An 18,306-nucleotide genomic window follows, 5' to 3' on the forward strand; every position below is an offset into this window, starting at 1 on the left:
CACTGAGCTTCAGTAATACCTCAGAGACTATAAACAATTAAGCAATAATGGCTGGAAAGCAAATGATGGAGACAAATACAATGGAAATATACTTTCAATAAACATTCGTGGAAGTGAAAATTATTTCTTTAGAAGCCCTTCACTATACTATTGCTAAATTAATTAACTTTCTTCAGTTTCACATCATGAAGACATAATCCACTCTACATAGTAAACGTTTTTATTTCATAAATAAATAAATGGTTAACTATATTAAGAGTTTAAAAATAAATTTAAAATAATGCAAAGCACCCTAACAGTACATAATGCCAACGGCTACAACACTCTGGGTCCTCTTAGTCCTATGACCCAAGTCCACTGATTGCGATTTTGTGTTCTACATTTTACCTTGGACGTTGTAAGTGACAGAATTCTCCATGCAGCATAATAACTTGCTATATACCTGGCCTACATATTGGTCACTTCAGTGATGGTATAACACTCTCCCAGGATGCTCTGCCATAATTTATTGCTTATTTTTCAATTCACCATATTTGGGTTGTCCCTGCATTGGTTGGTTTGCTTGTTTGGGCCACGATAGAGACGCTATCTGTAAAGCTGGTGCCTTTACAAACAGGGACTAATATTTTCCCTCCTGATTTATTTTCTTCAGATATATTTTCATACATACTTGATGCTACATTCCTCCCCAGGAAAATTATTAATTTACAATGCCAACAACAATATGTTGGTACTGCAAAAGTTCTCCCTATTTTGAGTTTATTTTTACCTTTTACTAGACTGTTAACTGAAAACTGTGAAACGGTTACAACTCTACATACAGACTTTTAAAAAATTTATTTATTTTAATTGGAGGATAATTACTTTACAATATTGCGATGCTTCTTGCCATACATTGACATGGGTCAACCACAGGTATACATGTGTCCCTTTCAATCCTGAATCCCCCTCCCACCTCCCTGTATATAGACAATGCAGATTTAATTTTTGTAATTCAAAATCACAAAATAAGCCATTACAGTGTATTGAGTAGAGATCCCTGTGCTATACAGTAAGTCCTTATTAGTTGTCTATTTTACATATAATAGGGTATGTATGTCAATTCCAATCTCCCAATTTATTCCTCTCCACACTTAACCTTAGCAATATAAGTTTGTTTTCTATATCTATGACCAATTCTTTGTAATGGCCTATATGGGAAAAGAATCTTTAAAAAAAACAGAGTAGATACACATATCCCCTCCCCCATACAGCTGACTCATGCTGCTGTACAGCAGAAACTAACACAATATTGTAGATCAACTATACTCCAATAAAAATTTTTAAAATTTGCAGAAATAGACATGATTTTCAATATTTATTTTGTTAATGTTTTACAGTTTGGCCCTTAATTAATTCAACAACTGTGTGTTTATGTGCTAATCTTTAGATTTAGTACCTTGTGACATTTTCTATTTGGTGTACTAGATGAAAATGTATATTTGAGAACTGGCAATAAAATTATTAATAGAGTGCTTCTTGCCAGTCCTACAGGAGTAAGTAATTTAATTTCTTCAATCTTTAATTTGCTCTTATGTAAAAAATAAAAGATCAGTGTATAATTTTAAATTATTATTGCCACTCTCATTTGAATAAAGGATGCAGGAATTTTAAATTTTCCTGTTTCAGAGATAATGATAATATTGAAAACTTCAGAAGTATAAATATCTTCAAACTCAAAAAAAATTATAAAATAAAAGTATTTCTTTAAAATCATAATGAAAAGATGATTGTTCATAGTAAGAATAATTACCATTTAATTTATCCATTCAAAATTTTAAAAATTAGATTTTTTAAAGGAGGAATACTTGTATTTATATTATTTCAGATGAAAAGATTTGGCTATTTTTTTAAAAAAGAATAATCAAAGTACTACTGTGTCCTCTGATTCTCTTTTTACCCTGTAGGAAATAATATAAACATTTAAGAGACTGACAGGAGTAAAACTAAGCTCAAACTTACCTAAAGTAAAAATTGCTGGATAGGTCCACATTTTGGAATATTCGTAGATACCTTAAAAAAATGATTACTATAGTTAACAATATGATGACTACAGTTACCGCTGCTATGATATATATGAAAGTTAAGAGAGTAGATCCTAAAAGTTCTCATCACAGGAAAAAAAATGTTCTTTTTATTGTGTCTTTATGAGATGATGGATGCTAACTACACCTATCGTGGTCATCATTTCACAATATACATACGTCAAATCATTATGCTGAACACCTTAAACTTGCACAGTGGTATATGTCAATTTTATCTCAATAAAACTGGGAAAAAATGACAGAAAACTACATGAAATAATTTTTTTCAGTTAGTATAAGACAAAATTCAACTTTATCTGCTAAACTCTTACTCTTGTCTGAAACAAAATTATTTTTTTACCCCACTTCCAAACATCAAAGATAGTGTCACAAAGTTCCAGAAAACCACTATCTAAGAAGGTTTTAAGCAATAAAACCACCTCACCTTTAAATTCTGGTTCATGTTCTAGAACAACACTATAAAGGTACAAAGTGTAATTAAAACCTAAGCTGCTATCTTCCCTAAAAATTCAAACATGCCTAACTTTGTTCCATTTTGAGTCTTTATAATATCAAACCAATTCTAGCATTTTCTCTATCAATGTATTATTTATTAACAGTCTTTCCCCATACGCCCAAGTTTCCAATCATTTCCCCAAAAAACTTTTTGAAGCTTTCAAATGCATAGAAAAATTAGGGGTGAGGGGAAATAGTATAATGAATAGCAGTATGTCCTTCACCTGAATTCACTGTTAAATATTTCTCCTTATACATACATACATTCTCTGTCTTTAAATACACAAGTACATTTTATTTTTCTAAACCATTTACAGTAAGCAGATATGATGACAGTCCTAAAATTATATATCTTAATATTACGCAACTACTATGAACAAGGACAATCTCCTAAATAACCACAATGTCACTATACACTCAAAATTTAACACTGATCCGATGCTTCTAGTATATAGTTCATATAAAACCATTCCAGTAAAGTCCTTTAAAGCTCTGTGCCTGTGTGTGTACACATTGTGCACATATTTTAACCCAGGATCCAACAGAAATTCAAGTCCTGCACTTTGTCATGTTTATTCTAAAATCTTACTCTCTGGCTCTTCCTGACATTCCTGAAGGGTCTGGGCCAGTTGTCTTACAGAAAGTCCCACGTATGGATTTGTCTGATTATTTTCCTCAGGCTTAGATCCAATTTAAATATTTTTATCATGCTTAGATTCAATTTAAATATTTTTAGTAAGAAAACTACACAGGCTAGTGGTGTCCTTCCCACTGCTTCATATTAAGAGGCAAATAATGTCAGTTTTGTCTCATTATTGGTGGTGCCAAGTTTGATCATTTGGTTAAGTGTGTTTATCATTTTTTTCTCTTTGTAAATAATAAAAATATTCATGAAGTACAGTATGTTGAGACATTCATGAAGTACAGTATGTCAACAATAACCTCTCATCTGATGGTTTTAGCAGCCATTATTGATTCTTGCCCAAATCAATTATCATAATGCAGGGTCTTCAATAGCGCCTGAACAAAAGCTGTAGCATTCTGAGCCTGTATTTACATTTTAACATTTATAATCTATCGACTATATTTTGATTTTCAATTGGTCTACAGATACAAAAACAGCAGTTACTGTCAGTACATACCTAGCTTCATCAGGATGACTAATCCGCACAGAATCATTGGGTATATAGATCATATTTGTATCTTCAATCTTATATACTGCATGACCGCCAATATCTGCCATCTTCCTCCTTTTGGTTATTAACACAATATAATAGCCTTCTAAAAACCTGACGAAACCTACACAACAACAACAACAAAACAGAAAGATAAATACATCTCCTAAACTTAGCAATGCTTTCAGATACATATTTAAAAGGCGAAAAGACTTTGACATATTTCCTGCTTTATTATTTCTCTGATTTACAGCCATACAAATTTTCAGCTGTTTTAGAATTATTCTCTAGAAATATTTATCTCACTTAAAAATACTACTCTGAACAATTTGATTATAAGAAGACCATACGTGTTAAGGTTCAGTAACGCTAAAATCCCAACTACACACTAGTTACCATACAGTCTTGGTTAAAAATGTTCTGGCTCCCAGAACTTTTGCTTTGGGAGTTAAAATGAATTCTCTCGGTGGTTGGGGGGAGGGAGAGGGGCACACTTCTTTTTTTTTTTTTTATTGTCAACTGCTTATTTAATTTAATTTTATTTTTAAACTTTACAATATTGTATTGGTTTTGCCAAATATCGAAATGAATCCGTCACAGGTATACATGTGTTCCCCATCCTGAACCCTCCTCCCTCCCCATACCATCCCTCTGGGTCATCCCAGTGCACCAGCCCCAAGCATCCAGTATCGTGCATCAAACCTGGACTGGCGACTCGTTTCATATATGATATTACACGTATTTTAATGCCATTCTCCCATATCATCCCACCCTCTCCCTCTCCCAGAGAGTCCAAAAGTCTGTTCTATACATCAGTGTCTCTTTTGCTGTCTCGTATACAGGATTATTGTTACCATCTTTCTAAACTCCATATATATGCGTTAGTATACTGTATTGGTGAACCGGCTATGTGAGGAGCTCAGCAGACCCTCTCCCCAGTGACTGGTGAAAATTATAAAAACAAAACACTGAGAGTTTCTGGAAATTCTCCTAATGGCATACAGCAAATGGAGAAACATTAATTCAAAACAATCTACTAGATCTTGGAAAGATCAGCCAGTCTGTGGCATCCGAACCATAGCTTGCTTCCTTCCCTATACCCTTCTCCCAATTCAGTGTTAACGGGTGTCTACTTCCCAGCAGGTGTCCCCAAAGACAGTACCCGCTCTCCCCTCCCCAGCTCTCAGTCTAGGGCCCTGGTTTCTGCTCAGGAGGTGCAGGCCACCAGCGTTTCTCATCCCCTCCAGCTCTGTGCTGCAAATTCTTTATTCCAGGCAAGCACACCTGACACCAGGGGCTCCTTTCTTCTACCGGCTCTTACTTGTAGAGTGAGGCTCTACCCCAGTACAGATACCGGATCCCGTCACCCCAGCTCACTCACTGCGGGAGTCAGATAATGGTCACACACAGTTGACTTCCTGCCAGAAACAACGGAGGCCAGAAGGCTGTGGGGCAACTTATCCAAAGCACTGAAAGAAAAACTCAGCCAAGGCTCTTACACATACAGCCTAATGTTTTTTCAAAACTAACTTTCCTGTGTGTGCATGTGGGAGTCCCACTTGCACTTGCCCTCTCTCTCTCTCTCTCCGAGTGTTGCACTCTATAAAGTCTGAGCTAGAATCTTGGGGCTATAAATTTTTGCTCTAGAATTGGCAAATACCCATAGTCTCTGCCGTGTTATTCTTAGTTGAGATTAGTAATTGAACGTATTAATGTAAATGAGCCAAAATACTTAACTGAAAGATACCATAAGGATTTTAATGAACCACGTTGCTGCTGCTGCTGCTGCTAAGTCGATTCAGTCGTGTCCGACTCTGTGTGACCCCATAGACGGCAGCCCACCAGGCTCCCCCATCCCTGGGATTCTCCAGGCAAGAACACTGAAGTGGGTTACCATTTCCTTCTCCAATGCATGAAAGTGAAAAGTGAAAGTGAAATCACTCAGTTGTGTCCGACTCCTAGCAACCCCATGGACTGCAGCCTACCAGGCTCCTCCGTGCATGGGATTTTCCAGGCAAGAGTACTGGAGTGGGGTGCCATTGCCTTCTCCAAATGAACCACGTTACTGCTATTAAAATATTTTGGAGAGCCACAAAGTGCATTTTTTTTAAATGTTCATTTGTGCTCCTCCCCACTAGAGGGAAATGGCAACACACTCCCCAGTATTATGGAGAATTCCACAGATATAGGAGTCTGGTGGGCTACAGTCCATAGGGTCACAAAGAGTCAAACATGACTTTCATGTCATGTTTGGCTACTTTCACTTGTAGACTAGCTCAAAATTCCCTGACTAAAGCTGAAGGACATAAAATAGGAAATAAAGCTTAATGTCAATCTCATTAAAAGCAAGTTAGGAAGCAGTTATCCTTTAGGAAGGCCAAAACCTACAAAATCAAGGGTCCTGGAAGCAGCATAAAAACCCAAAAAGGGAATCTAATTGAGTTTAAGTAATAAATATTTCCAAGACAAATCAGTTTTCCTTTTGTTCTTGTTATGTATTTTTTATATAAGGAAAAAACCTCTCTGTGATAAGTTCCCCCAACCTGCATTCCAATTGAATTTTAATTTTATGTTTTCAATTCTAGACTATTTCATCCTACATATCCCTTTATATTTTTAATAAATATACTGTACAAAAGAACACTCTCTACCAGCATAAGTGCTTTTTGCATATTATGAGATTATTTTCTTTTTACTACTAATTGGAAATGTCACTCTTTTTTTTTTTTTAAAGGTTCCCATCAAATACAGCCAACAGTTAAAAGGCTTCAGTCTGGCACAGACCTCTGTCAAAAGTCAGCCTCATCATCATTTTAACACATGAGAAACCAGGACAAGTTTTTTCATCTTCATTCTATGCACTTCTGATCCCAGACCAATTTCCCCAAGTTCTTCCCAGAAGCCTAGACGACGGTCATCATGCAAAAGTGACTTCTTTTTCTCCAAGTAGAGAAGGCCGGCTGTGTCGTTTGTGATGGACACCAAGCAAAGTAAATAAAAAGGGGCAGTGTGAGAGGATGGAGTGCTGTGGCGTTCTGGGGGCTGGAGAGGATCCCACAGGCTCACCAACAGGGAAGAGGGCAGTATCCTGTTGGGTCACCTTGTCAGCTCGTCACTGTCTTCAGAGCCTCTCTGCACTCTGACAGAGACGTATCAAAAACCACAGGGGACCGAAGTGACACTCTAACACCAAGTCTATCGTCCCTCACGAGTCGAGGCCCACAGCATTGCCATTTTCCCCTCCTCTTGACTCTGCAATCTGTTTCTAAGGCTGCTCCTTTAAAGAGCAACCAAGCCCATCACGTAGTCTACTATGAAGACACATACTCTACCACTCCCCTTCAGCCTACTAGCAGCTTACAAGCGTTTCCTCTCACTGGTGACACAGGCAGAAAAAGGACATATACCAAAAGGAACTGGATGGTCAGAGTACCGAGAGTAGTAAGGACTACAGGCCTCCACCCAAACATCCCAGGACCACATCACAAACTGAGTGAGAGCGACTAACGCTTTTCACTTTCACACAGTCTTGGAACCACTGCTGAGGTCAACATAATATTCCCATCACTCCAAAAACACCCCCTCAGGCTCCTCCGATGTCCATCCACCCTTCCCACCCCCAGCACCTGGCGCCCACTGATTGATTTTCTGACTCTGCAGATTTGCCTTCTGTAGTGTGTCACAGGCAGGAGCTTAAAAACAAAAAAAACAAAACTGGGTGAGCAATGCTCACGACCTATCTGGTGGTCTCCCAAACCTCCTGGCTGTCAAGCCACAATGGAACAAGTCACAAATGGGCACCACAGCTACAGGGCAGGCCCAATCCATGTCTAGGGACCAGAGACGGTCCATGAGCTTTCAGTAGCCGTCCATGGAAAGAAACGCAAACGAACTGAAAGGGAGGGCTCAGGAACATCAGAGTTCATCATCAACGAGCCTGCCTGGAACAGACAAGACTAGTTTGGATATTATGAACTTATGTGGTGAGTCACATGTGGTCCAGGCTGATGACAAGTTATGCCCATTTAGGCTCTTGTGTTGATCTTGATACACTGCTGGAAAAAAGACTGGTCCTTTACTGCAGACAGTTGAGAAGCATAGCTTTAGATTCTTATAGACTGTGAATTAAATTAAACCATGGTAACAGTTCTAAACAGTCCAGCAAAAATACTACTCACAAATTGGGCATGCTGAAAAAATTGAGAGAGAAAATACTTCGGCCGCAGAACAGAAGACCACCATTCAAGTCCGTCCACACATGTCTTATTCTGACAATCAGACTACATATATTTCCAAGGTTAAATATTTTGTGTTTTGTTATTTCAGCTGCCCTTATTTTGCGTTTTGCTATTTCAGTAGCCCTCATTTGTCTAGCCAATACTAGACAAATCATAGCCTTTTATTATGTCCTTATTTACTCTTCAAAGATTCTAAGCATGGTTGAATTAGAATAAATAAAGTGCATTTCCACGAAAGTAATAAATGCTTACTTAGCACATTACTGTGTCACTTTACTGGCAAGTCAACCTTGTTGTGACTTCACCATCCAAGGAGAGTCTCAAAAGGGCCTCAAATTGTGATAGAAATGTACCACAATATCTAAGAATGCCACCTAAGAGAAACATGGCAATATCTTCAGTCCTCATCCAAAGTTTATTAATAGCTGTGTATAAAATGAGTATTTATTTGGCTATAAACTTGGTTATCTGTGGATTAAAATAAAGCTATGGTTTTACAAGCTTAGTTATCAATAAATTTAAAATGAGGCAAGGAATATTGCTAAAAGCAAATATGCCCAGAACAGCGAAGAATGATCAAAGTACCATTAAAGTAACACAGTACACCATCTGCATGCGTGCATGCATGCTAAGTCACTTCAGTCGTGTCCAGCTCTTTGCGACCTATGGGCTGTAGCCCATCAGGCTCTTCAGTCCATGGGATTCTCCAGGCACGAACACTGGAGTGGGTTGCCATGCCCTCCTCCAGGGGATCTTCCTGACCCAGGGATCGAACCCACGTCTCCTGCATCCCCTACATTGGCAGGCGGGTTCTTTACCACTAGTGCCCCCTGCGAAATCCAGGAAAGCATCTGCTGCTGCTAAGTCACTTCAGTCATGTCCGACTCTGTGAGACCCCACAGACGGCAGCCCACCAGGCTCCCCCGTCCCTGGGATTCTCCAGGCTAAGAACACTGGAGTGGGTTGCCATGTCCTTCTCCAATGCATGAAAGTGAAAAGTGAAAGTGAAGTTGCTCAGTCGTGTCCGACTTAGCGACCCCGTGGACTGCAGCCTACCAGGCTCCTCCATCCACGGGGTTTTCCAGGCAAGAGTACTGGAGTGGGGTGCCATTGCCTTCTCCGAGGAAAGCATCTAGAGGCCACTTAATGTAAAAAGCAAACTATCCAATACAACTCCAAAATACCCAAGGGCATCTATTTTAAAATAGAGTTCAATGGGCTTCCCGGGTGGTGCTAGTGGTAAAGAACCCGCCTGCCAATGCAGGAGACATAAGAGACCCGGCTTCAATCCCTGGGTGAGGAAGATCCCCTGGAAGAGGGCATGGCAACCCACTCCAGTATTCTTGCCTGGAGAATCCCATGGACAGAGGAGCTGACAGGCTACAGCGCACAGGGTCGCAAAGAGTTAGACGTGACTGAAGTAATTTAGCACACACACCCACAACTGATCTTCAACTCATTATACTTAATTAGCAAGGAAGGTTCAATTTTGAATATTTAACTCTGACTAATTAGGCATTCAATATTACATATACCTTAGGAAATTTATATTTTTTCAAAAGTTGTAAGAAAGTATTAGTATTTAAAGAAATGAGTTTAACCTATTAAGTATCTGATTAAGCCTAATGTATTTAAGACACTTTATTTCTAGATTTTTTTCTTTGATTAAGAGTTAAGTAACACTTAAAGTGGAATTTACATGTATGGAATATATGGAATTGAAACACATGAACTCACCTGACATACACTAACACACACATGTTATCCGTTAAACACTCATCCATTAAACATGAAACCTCAAGGGATTTGTCAAGACTAAGCAGAAGGTACACAGAAGGCTCCAGTCCTATGCAGAAGAAACTAATCATACCGACCACTCTCGACCTCCCCTGGCAGCTGCCTAAGACACAAAATGGACCTAAAGGGATTCCACATGAAGGGCTATGAGAGCACATCGAGAAAAACAAACTTCAAACACCGCAGAATATGCATAATCAAAGTCTCAACAAGTACACATTCACCAAATAGAAAGTGCTAATCAGAAAAATGAACCTAAGACTATGAAACTATATAGCACAGGTCAGTCCATATTAGTTTGGTTAACATCTACAGACACCACTCAGTAAATATTATAGACAGTTCAGCGGGTTTAAGAAGCAGAAAGATAATTTTGTGTTGGGGGGCGGTGGGGGGAAGACTTGAAACACGGCCATGCCAACAGGGAAGCTGAAACACAACTGCCCTCTGCCTGGCTGCCAAGGCCCCAGTGATCTGGCCTCACCAACCGCTTGCCAGCATTCCAGGACCCGTGGGCATCTTCATGCCGGTGCTTCTGCCGTCACCCCTCCTGGAGCTCTCCCCTCCCTTCCCCACATCCATCCCAAGCTTGCTTCTCCTCCAGGGTCCAGCCTGAGTCTTGTCTTCTCCAGGAAATCTTTCCTGGCCACTCCAGGTCCAAGTAGTCTATCTCTTACGCAATCTCCAGCATTTACTATTGACTACACAACTGGGATCCAAATTCCAGTCCTGGAGTTGTTTCCTGGGCACTGGGTTTTGTACCCCCAGCCCCCCCACCCCCACCCCGCCCCCGTCCAATCCAATCATCCTAAGACTCCCTGGGACAAGTCCAGGAGCAAAGATAGGTTTTCTGACCCACTGTCACGAGGGACAACGCACCAGAAGAACCGCGGGGCATGTCCGAAATGCCCCACAAGCTGGACCATGGACTCCTTTAAAGGCCAAGGCCATTGCTATGCTTGTTCATGAATAAGTAAAGGCGTTATTATAGGATTTGGGAAAGAGATTAGGTAAAATTTAAATGAAGAGGCTCAAACCAGAGGAAGACTGAATGTAAAGAGATAAACATCAGGTCTGGACTGTGAAGCGGACTCGGAGTCTCATTTCCTTGAAAGCAATAAAGTGTACAGAGCTACAGTCGGCTGCGTCCAGAAAGCCCTTATCTGAAGCTCGGCGCTCGCCTTGTCAACCGAGGCTGCCTCTCTGCGTCAAAATGACTTAGATCATCCAGGCGACAGGGGGATGTTCTTTCTCACTGACACAATTTTAAAGAGCAAAGTTTCCGACTCTCTGTGATTTTAGAGAACAAAGTTTCTCTGAGAGTAAGAAAGCAGTTGTCGCTCAGAGAAGGGGCTTGTGACACTTTACACTGCAGCATGTCCTTGAGAGAAACTCCTCTAATTTAAAAGCTGGTTTTACCTGTATCTGTTTTTCCAGCTGACGTTTACAAGTCCAAGCCAATTTTCACTTTTTCATTTCTTGACAAGCCAGACTCCTTAGAGGTCCAAACCATCGCTACATTTGTTCATATCCTATACAAAACTGAGCACAGTCCTGGGCATATAGCAGATATTATATAAAGGCTGTTTGATACCTGGTTGATAGATGATTCAGTTTTAAATAACCAAAGACACAGAAGGTGGGTCACATTTACAAACCTATATAAATATGAGCCTTGCAAACTATCAAGTAGTCTCTATAGGGGGGAAAAAAAAGAGGTTGAAAGAGGGAGGCACCTTTCTTACCTACGACACCAAAAGCTGAAACAGCTCGAAATAACCCCGAGGAGCCTTTCTGTCCCATCTTTGTTCTGTTTCCTAGATCCAAGCGCCCAAGAAGTTCTCGCACTTCTTGTTGAGTATATACATGCTAGAAATAAGCAAATTAATCTGTAAGGTTGTGTTTGATTTTTAGATTCATTATTTATTTACCTCTGAAAATTAAAAGTTTCCTACAGCTTTACATCATTAGCTATTTCACAGAGAAGTATATAAAAGTGCAGGACTAAGCTACAATTTAAAAAGCCAACACATTTTTTAACATTAGCAGTTAATTAAGGGTGGTTACTGGATCACACATTGCTGTACTTAAAAGGTATACCAAAACCTTATCTTCTGGATCAGAGATTCAGAGGTATGAGGAATCCACAGACAAGTTTCAAGAAATCTATAAACTCCTTAAAATTGTATGCAAAGTTTTGGTGATATGTGCATATGTGTATTTTTGTGAGAAGGCCCATAGCTTTTCTTAGATTCTCAAAGAGAGCCCCAATCAGCCACCCCTACCCACAAGTAAAGCCAAGTATCATTACATCATATTAATAAATACTGCCAGATGCTATGTGTGTGGGCGAAGGAGGACCATGATACCCAAGAGTATGGGAAGTCACAAAATACAATATACCCAAAATTATTATAACATAGAAATTAGTTTTCCAAAGAGCTTAGTGAAAATGAGTTCCAAACTACAGCTATTGATACCTTTGAAAAACCAGGAATCCACACAGATTCAGAAATATTCAGACAGGAACTTCACCACAAAGTGTTAGCTGCTCTCACCTGAGAGTTAAAATTAACTGTTCAATTCCACCTTACTATATTTCTCTTTTGACTAAAAGCCTCATATTTTTGTGCAACCTGAATTAAGTCCCAACTCTGAATAATATGACACGTAGATAAGAATAGCTTAACATTTCTCTAGCAAGTCATCAGAAGTGACCCTACCAATCACTTTTAGCAGTATAATAACAAGTCTGCAGTAGAGAAGTCCTTTTTGACTTCAAGGAGCTTCATATTAAAGAAGAAGAATAAATAATCTCTTTGGTGGCTGCAAATTGAGAGTTATATCAGATCCTTAAAATGGCACCCCTTTAAGAAAATATATTCATTATCTTATCCAAAGAGTTTGCTTCGTAAAAAATCAAAATGAAGGGCAAAGTGTAATTCTGGCAAACTTTCTGACTTCAGTAATTTTAGAAACCAGATTAGAGATTAAAAATTCTAGCCAACCATGAAAAACTGTCATATTTAGACGTATGATTAAAAAAAGTATACATCACTAGAAGCTGTAAGGATATTTCATATCCGTTAAACAAGAAGTACAAAGGTTTCTGTCTGTATTCAGGTTGTTGAGATACTTACTCTGTCATCAATGATAACCAAATCTTTTGGTTCTGTTCTGTCAATTTTCAAAACACGGTATTTCGTTTCTGCATGATTGCTCCCAACTAGGAAGTATCTCTATAAAGAAAAAGAAATGTCATTAGTTTTTTTAAGACAGCTTGCCTTATACACATTTTATAATAAATTGGGTTTTTTTCTCATTAAATACATGAATTAAGTCAGGTTACTTTTTAAAAGAAATATTTCTGTTAAGTACAACTGGCAGATTAAAGAAAGGCTGATTCTAAAAGGTCAACTTTAAAATTGAAATATTCGTCGTGGTGTCATGATTAGCAGTCTGATATTTAAAATGTACCCAGTAACCAGGTCAGATGAATTTAATTATATTATACAGAGATTAACCTAACTGACTGGGGACTGATGTTTAAACTTTGCCAGGAAACAGCAGCTCTGGTAAGAATTAGAAAGCTCAACACATAATTAGGAATGCTTAGACAATTATAGCTATTAAAATATTGATATTTTATCAAATAAACCTTTATACATTTTCTGTAGAAGACTAAAAATGACTTTAATACAGCAACTGTAAAAATCAGCTGCAAAGTCCCAATAAAAAATTAAAATGAATGTACTTTCCGAAATGGCTTTTTATAGATAAGCTACAGGAAATAATTAATATTCTTTATTTTCTGAAACACTTCCTTGGAGCATTATACCTGAACACATCAGTCTTCTTAAATGAATACTGAGAATAAAATGAATACCAAATATACAGAAAAAAAATCCTCTAGTCAAAGAAAATGCTTTTCAGAAAACCCAAACCAGATGAATCATTTTTATACTGTGTTTAAGAAAATACATAAAACTCCATTAGGAAAAATATATTTATAATATTTTGCTTCAAAAAAGTCCTTTAAATTGACTCTTTTTCAAACACTGCAAAAATTAAGAACACATTGCCACCATCAACTGGCATCTAACCATCTCATCAGTCACATAAGACACAGATAGACAAAGCAATTAAATAACAAATAAGATTCTTTAGATTAATGGCCAAACTGAAGTATAGGTACTGAGAGCAGGAAAGATTAATGTTAGGTACTAAAGGTGCAGAAAACCTCAGAGGACTTAGGACTTAAATTGAGCCTTGAAGGTTGGAGAAGATTTTTTAAGGTAAGATTTTATAATAGAAGATATGTATAATAGAAGATACACATGTGCTCAGACGTGTCCAACTCTTCGTGACCCCATGGACTGTAGCCCACCAGGCTCCTCTGTCCATGGGGATTCTCCAGGCAAGAATACTGGAGTGGGCTGGCATTTCCTACTCCAGGGAATCTTCTTGAACCAGGGACTGAACTCGCATCTCTTGCATCTCCTACATTGGCCAGTGGACTCTTCCACTGCGCCACCTGGGAAGCCCCATAACAAAAGATGAGAACTTGGTTATATCGTTTTAATACTAAAGCTGTAAAAACGGATGAGTTTTTAAATTAAGTGTATATCTGTTTACAAAGGTATGATCTAGACTTTCAGATTATAAAGAACAAATCTGTATGTTAAAAGATGATAGGTTAGGGACTTCCCTGGCTATCCAGTGGTTAAGACTCTGTGATTCCACTGCAAGGGGCATAGGTTCGATTCCTGGTCAGGGAACTAAGATCCTGCATGCCACACAGAGCGGCCAAAATAAATAAATAAATGCAATTATGTTAATTAAAAAAAAAAAAAGATGATGGGTTAGCCCATGCTTAAGGGGAAAACTAACCAAAATACTGAATCCCTCGTCTTCTAGGGAGAAATAGAGTCTAGATGAAAGTATCAGTTATCATGAGGATGAAACAGAGCAATTATAATAAATTAGTAAAGTAAAAGAAGACATCCAGTGACCAGGATGCGCTGGAGGAGCAGCTGGAAGGGCAGGGACCCAGCGAGAGGGAAGAGGTCCAAGTTCTCAGGCTGGCCCAGTGAGTTCCCCCCAAGACCCTACCCACCACAGAGAGGAAAGAGGGGTCACCAGCCTAGTAAACTCAGCCACAGAAGAAGAGCCTATAAACTACATGTTTGTTAGGAGAAAAGGAAACCACCTTCTTGAGCACTTAAGGAAAAACAGTTTCCTAGGAAAGGAAACAGTGAGTGCAAAGACTTGAACAGCGAAGAAGCTGGCCGAGTTTGTTAGAGGAACAAGATTAACGGAGAAGATGCTTAGGAAACACCTAACACAGTGAAGGGTACAACACAGAAAAAGGCACTCAGTGAGGGCTACTTTGCTTTGCTTTACTTTTTAAGATATTAGCAAGTCTATGTCATTGTACTTGAGAAAAAGACTTCAAAAAAGAGGGAAAAAGAGAGTGCCCAGAGGGGAAAAAAGGCACACATGGGACCAGAATGGAACCAGAGTGGGGAAAATACACCAACCTATGAGTAATCAGCCTCTGTCCTCAGGACAGGAGAGCATGCAGAGGAACCAGCACGAAAAGCGCGTATTACTGAGGTTTGAACTGCACAGATGACAGCACATGAAGGGCGCTTCGCTCACTCGGGGAAGGTCAGAGCAAGCTGTCCAGACAGGCTGGTGGTGTCCTGATGCTAGGTTTGGCCTTGGAGGATCTCTAGACAGCACTCTGTTTTGAGCCAAGACAGAGCAAGTAACATCCCTCCCTCCTCCCCCTCCCAGAGCACTTCTGCTTATAGCTGAAGTCAGCACTTCTTCTGAGCACCCTGATAAATCTGTCTGGGGCTACTCTATCCCGTTTGCCTATTATAAGCAGCTTTGGAGTCTGACTCTTGTGGTTTTTAATTCTAGTCCAGCAGTGCAATCTGGGTCTGCAGGCACTGAGTACATGTTAAATGAAAGAACAATCACTCACCACAGGCTAACCATTTAATCTGCTGGGTAACTTTCTACAACATTTACACTAAGCCATCTTTCTTGGTTAACTGCACAGAAAGACAGTCCTTCTAAGTCAACCACCTCATAGGATTCTCTGGGCAAGAACACTGGAGTGGGTTACCATTCCCTTCTCCAGGGGATCTTCCCTACTCAGGGATCGAACCTGTCTCTCTTGTATTCCAAGTGGATTCTTTACCGTCTGAGCTATATATATCTGAATCACTCAGTAAGGAGCCACATCACAGCTTTAAGAGAGGTAAAACTGCTGAGTGGAATTCCTAGAATTTCAACACATCCTAGGAAATCTAAAGATGAACTTCAGTAGGACCATGATTTGGCAGTTTGTAATAAAAAGACTGAATTCCTGGGGTAGGAGTAGACAAATGCACTCTTGGCCTTTGAAGCACACACAGGAGAGCGGATCTGCACCCCTCTTATCCAGACCCTTCCATTAAGTCTTTACTCCACGAAGCAGAGGAGCCAAGGCAAAAATCCACAGAACTCAGAAGCAGATCGGAGTGGGAAGAAAGAAACGGGAAGCAGTGTAACTATCCACATTCTCCTTTAAAGTGGTCTAAGAATCCTGAAAATGTTTTGTGCAGAGAAGAGCGACCTCTTGTGGAAACAGTTATGTGGCGGAAATCCACAGCGCTCAGCAGTGCACAGAATGACGCTCCTGCACTGCCCCCTGGTGGGTGAGTCACAGGCTTTCAGGCCAAATTTTTAAGAGGTAACTTTTCCAGAAAGGCCTTAATTCTATTTCGTTTGATTAACTACACACACACACACACATATATCCTTAGGCTTTATTATATTTAACATCATGCTTCAAAATTAATTTCAGCATTTTGGGGCTTAAAAATATCCCTGAAATATCTTTCCTTAAATTCTTCTCTACTGTTTTTTTCTTTTCTTTTTTTTTTCCACTGTTTTTTTCTAAATTTTTTATTTCGAAAATTTTTCAAACCTACAGTAAAATAGACAGAAGGGCAAAATGAAAACCCACATTCCACTCAGCTATATTCACGCATGGTTAATTTTGTGCTACATTTTTTTTCTCCCTTCTTCCTTCTAGAGATAAGCTTTTTTTTTTTTTTTTTGCTTTTGAACCATGTGAAAAACAAGTTGCAGGTAACATAACACATCATCCCAAAAGCCCTCAACTTGTATTTTCTAAATACAAGGACATCCTCCCACATAATCAAAACAACCATTGATACAACATTACCTATAATCCATCAAGTTTCCCCAAATGTCCTAATAGTATCCTTTATGTGCTATGTCCATTCAGTTGTGTCCAATTCTTTAGGACCCCATGGACTGTAGCCCACCAGGCTCCTCTGTCCATGGGATTCTCTAGGCAAGAATACTGGAGTGGATTGCCATGCCCTCCTCCAGGGGATCTTCCTCACCCAGGGATTGAAGCCAGGTCTCTTATGTCTCCTGCATTGGCAGGGGGGTTCTTTATGACTAGTGCCATCTGAGAAGCCCAGTATCCTTTCTAGCTATCTATAAATAAAAAAAAAACAAACATGGAATCCAATCAAGGATTCTGTATAGCACTTGTAACCAGGCCTTTATAAAATATCTTTTAATCTAGAACAGTCGCCCTGCCTTTACTTTCAAAGACTGTCTTTCAGAACATGTTAAGAGAGTCCACAATTTTAACAATTTTCCTGGCTTCCTATTGACATCACTCATCCGCCCATGTACCAGTGAATGCCTCCTGTGTGCCAGGCACTCGACTAGATACCTAAGGACAACGATACGTTGAAGCTATATTTTAGGCACATGCCTTGCTAGTGGATTAGACTGGGAAAAAAAGAAGTAATCAATCCGATTACTTTTGCTTGATGAGCAAATGCTTCGGACAGGGCCCGCAAAGGTGGGGTTGGAGGACAAGAGCTTGTGAGTGGTCTTTCTGGGGGCAAGGGGTTGTCTCCACTTGGAGTGGGGGCAAAAAGCCACAGCAGAGCTGGGTGACGAGCAAATGGGTAGCCTTCCAGGCAAAGAGAGAGCAATGGAGGGCTCTGCTCCCCCCGCCAAACACCTCACTAAAATCACAATAAAGTTTTTTATGGTCATTTTCTTAGAAGCCTCAAGGGCAAGAGAAAAAGAGAAGCAGACTGCAGAAAAAAGAAAAAAAAAATCATTTGAAACTGAAAAGTATGCCCAAGAAAGAAAGCAGTAGCAAGTCAAGAAGCAATCCAATTTGCGCTATAGAACCCCCAAAGGCATGAAAATTTGTTGCAGCTCTTATCTCTGGAGGGAGAAGTGTAAAACTTCAGAAAACTGAAGATTAAAAAGGAGCTAGCACACGCTTCTAAGGAGGAAAAAAAGGCTTCAAGCTAAAGATCAAGAATAGCATAACACTAGAAATTCTCGACAGCAAAACTGAAGGTGGAAGACAGGGACACAATGCCTTCAAATTTTTAAGGGAAAATTAATTTCAATCTTTAACTCCAATTAGGCCTATCAATCAAACCTGGGGGCCTAATAAGG

The 18,306-nt window shown here is 39.4% G+C and overlaps 1 protein-coding gene across 3 annotated transcripts in view; it reads right to left on the bottom strand.

Moving 5' to 3' along the window:
• The window catches only part of FIG4 (FIG4 phosphoinositide 5-phosphatase), a 172,260-nt gene that overhangs the window by 111,996 nt on the left and 41,958 nt on the right, over positions 1–18,306 (bottom strand). For 2 of the 3 annotated variants that reach the window (XM_024996723.2, NM_001076014.1), the window contains exons 2-5: positions 12,930–13,028; positions 11,535–11,658; positions 3,722–3,878; positions 2,002–2,052 (exon numbers count right to left, since the gene is read on the bottom strand). In XM_024996723.2, coding sequence (XP_024852491.1) covers positions 2,002–2,052; positions 3,722–3,878; positions 11,535–11,658; positions 12,930–13,028 — 431 coding nt within the window. Of the gene's footprint in view, positions 1–2,001; positions 2,053–3,721; positions 3,879–11,534; positions 11,659–12,929; positions 13,029–18,306 lie in introns of those variants that run through there. The other variant, XM_059889772.1, reaches the window with a different exon arrangement.

This window comes from Bos taurus, chromosome 9 (assembly GCF_002263795.3).
Source record: "Bos taurus isolate L1 Dominette 01449 registration number 42190680 breed Hereford chromosome 9, ARS-UCD2.0, whole genome shotgun sequence".
Taxonomy (NCBI): domain Eukaryota; kingdom Metazoa; phylum Chordata; class Mammalia; order Artiodactyla; family Bovidae; genus Bos; species Bos taurus.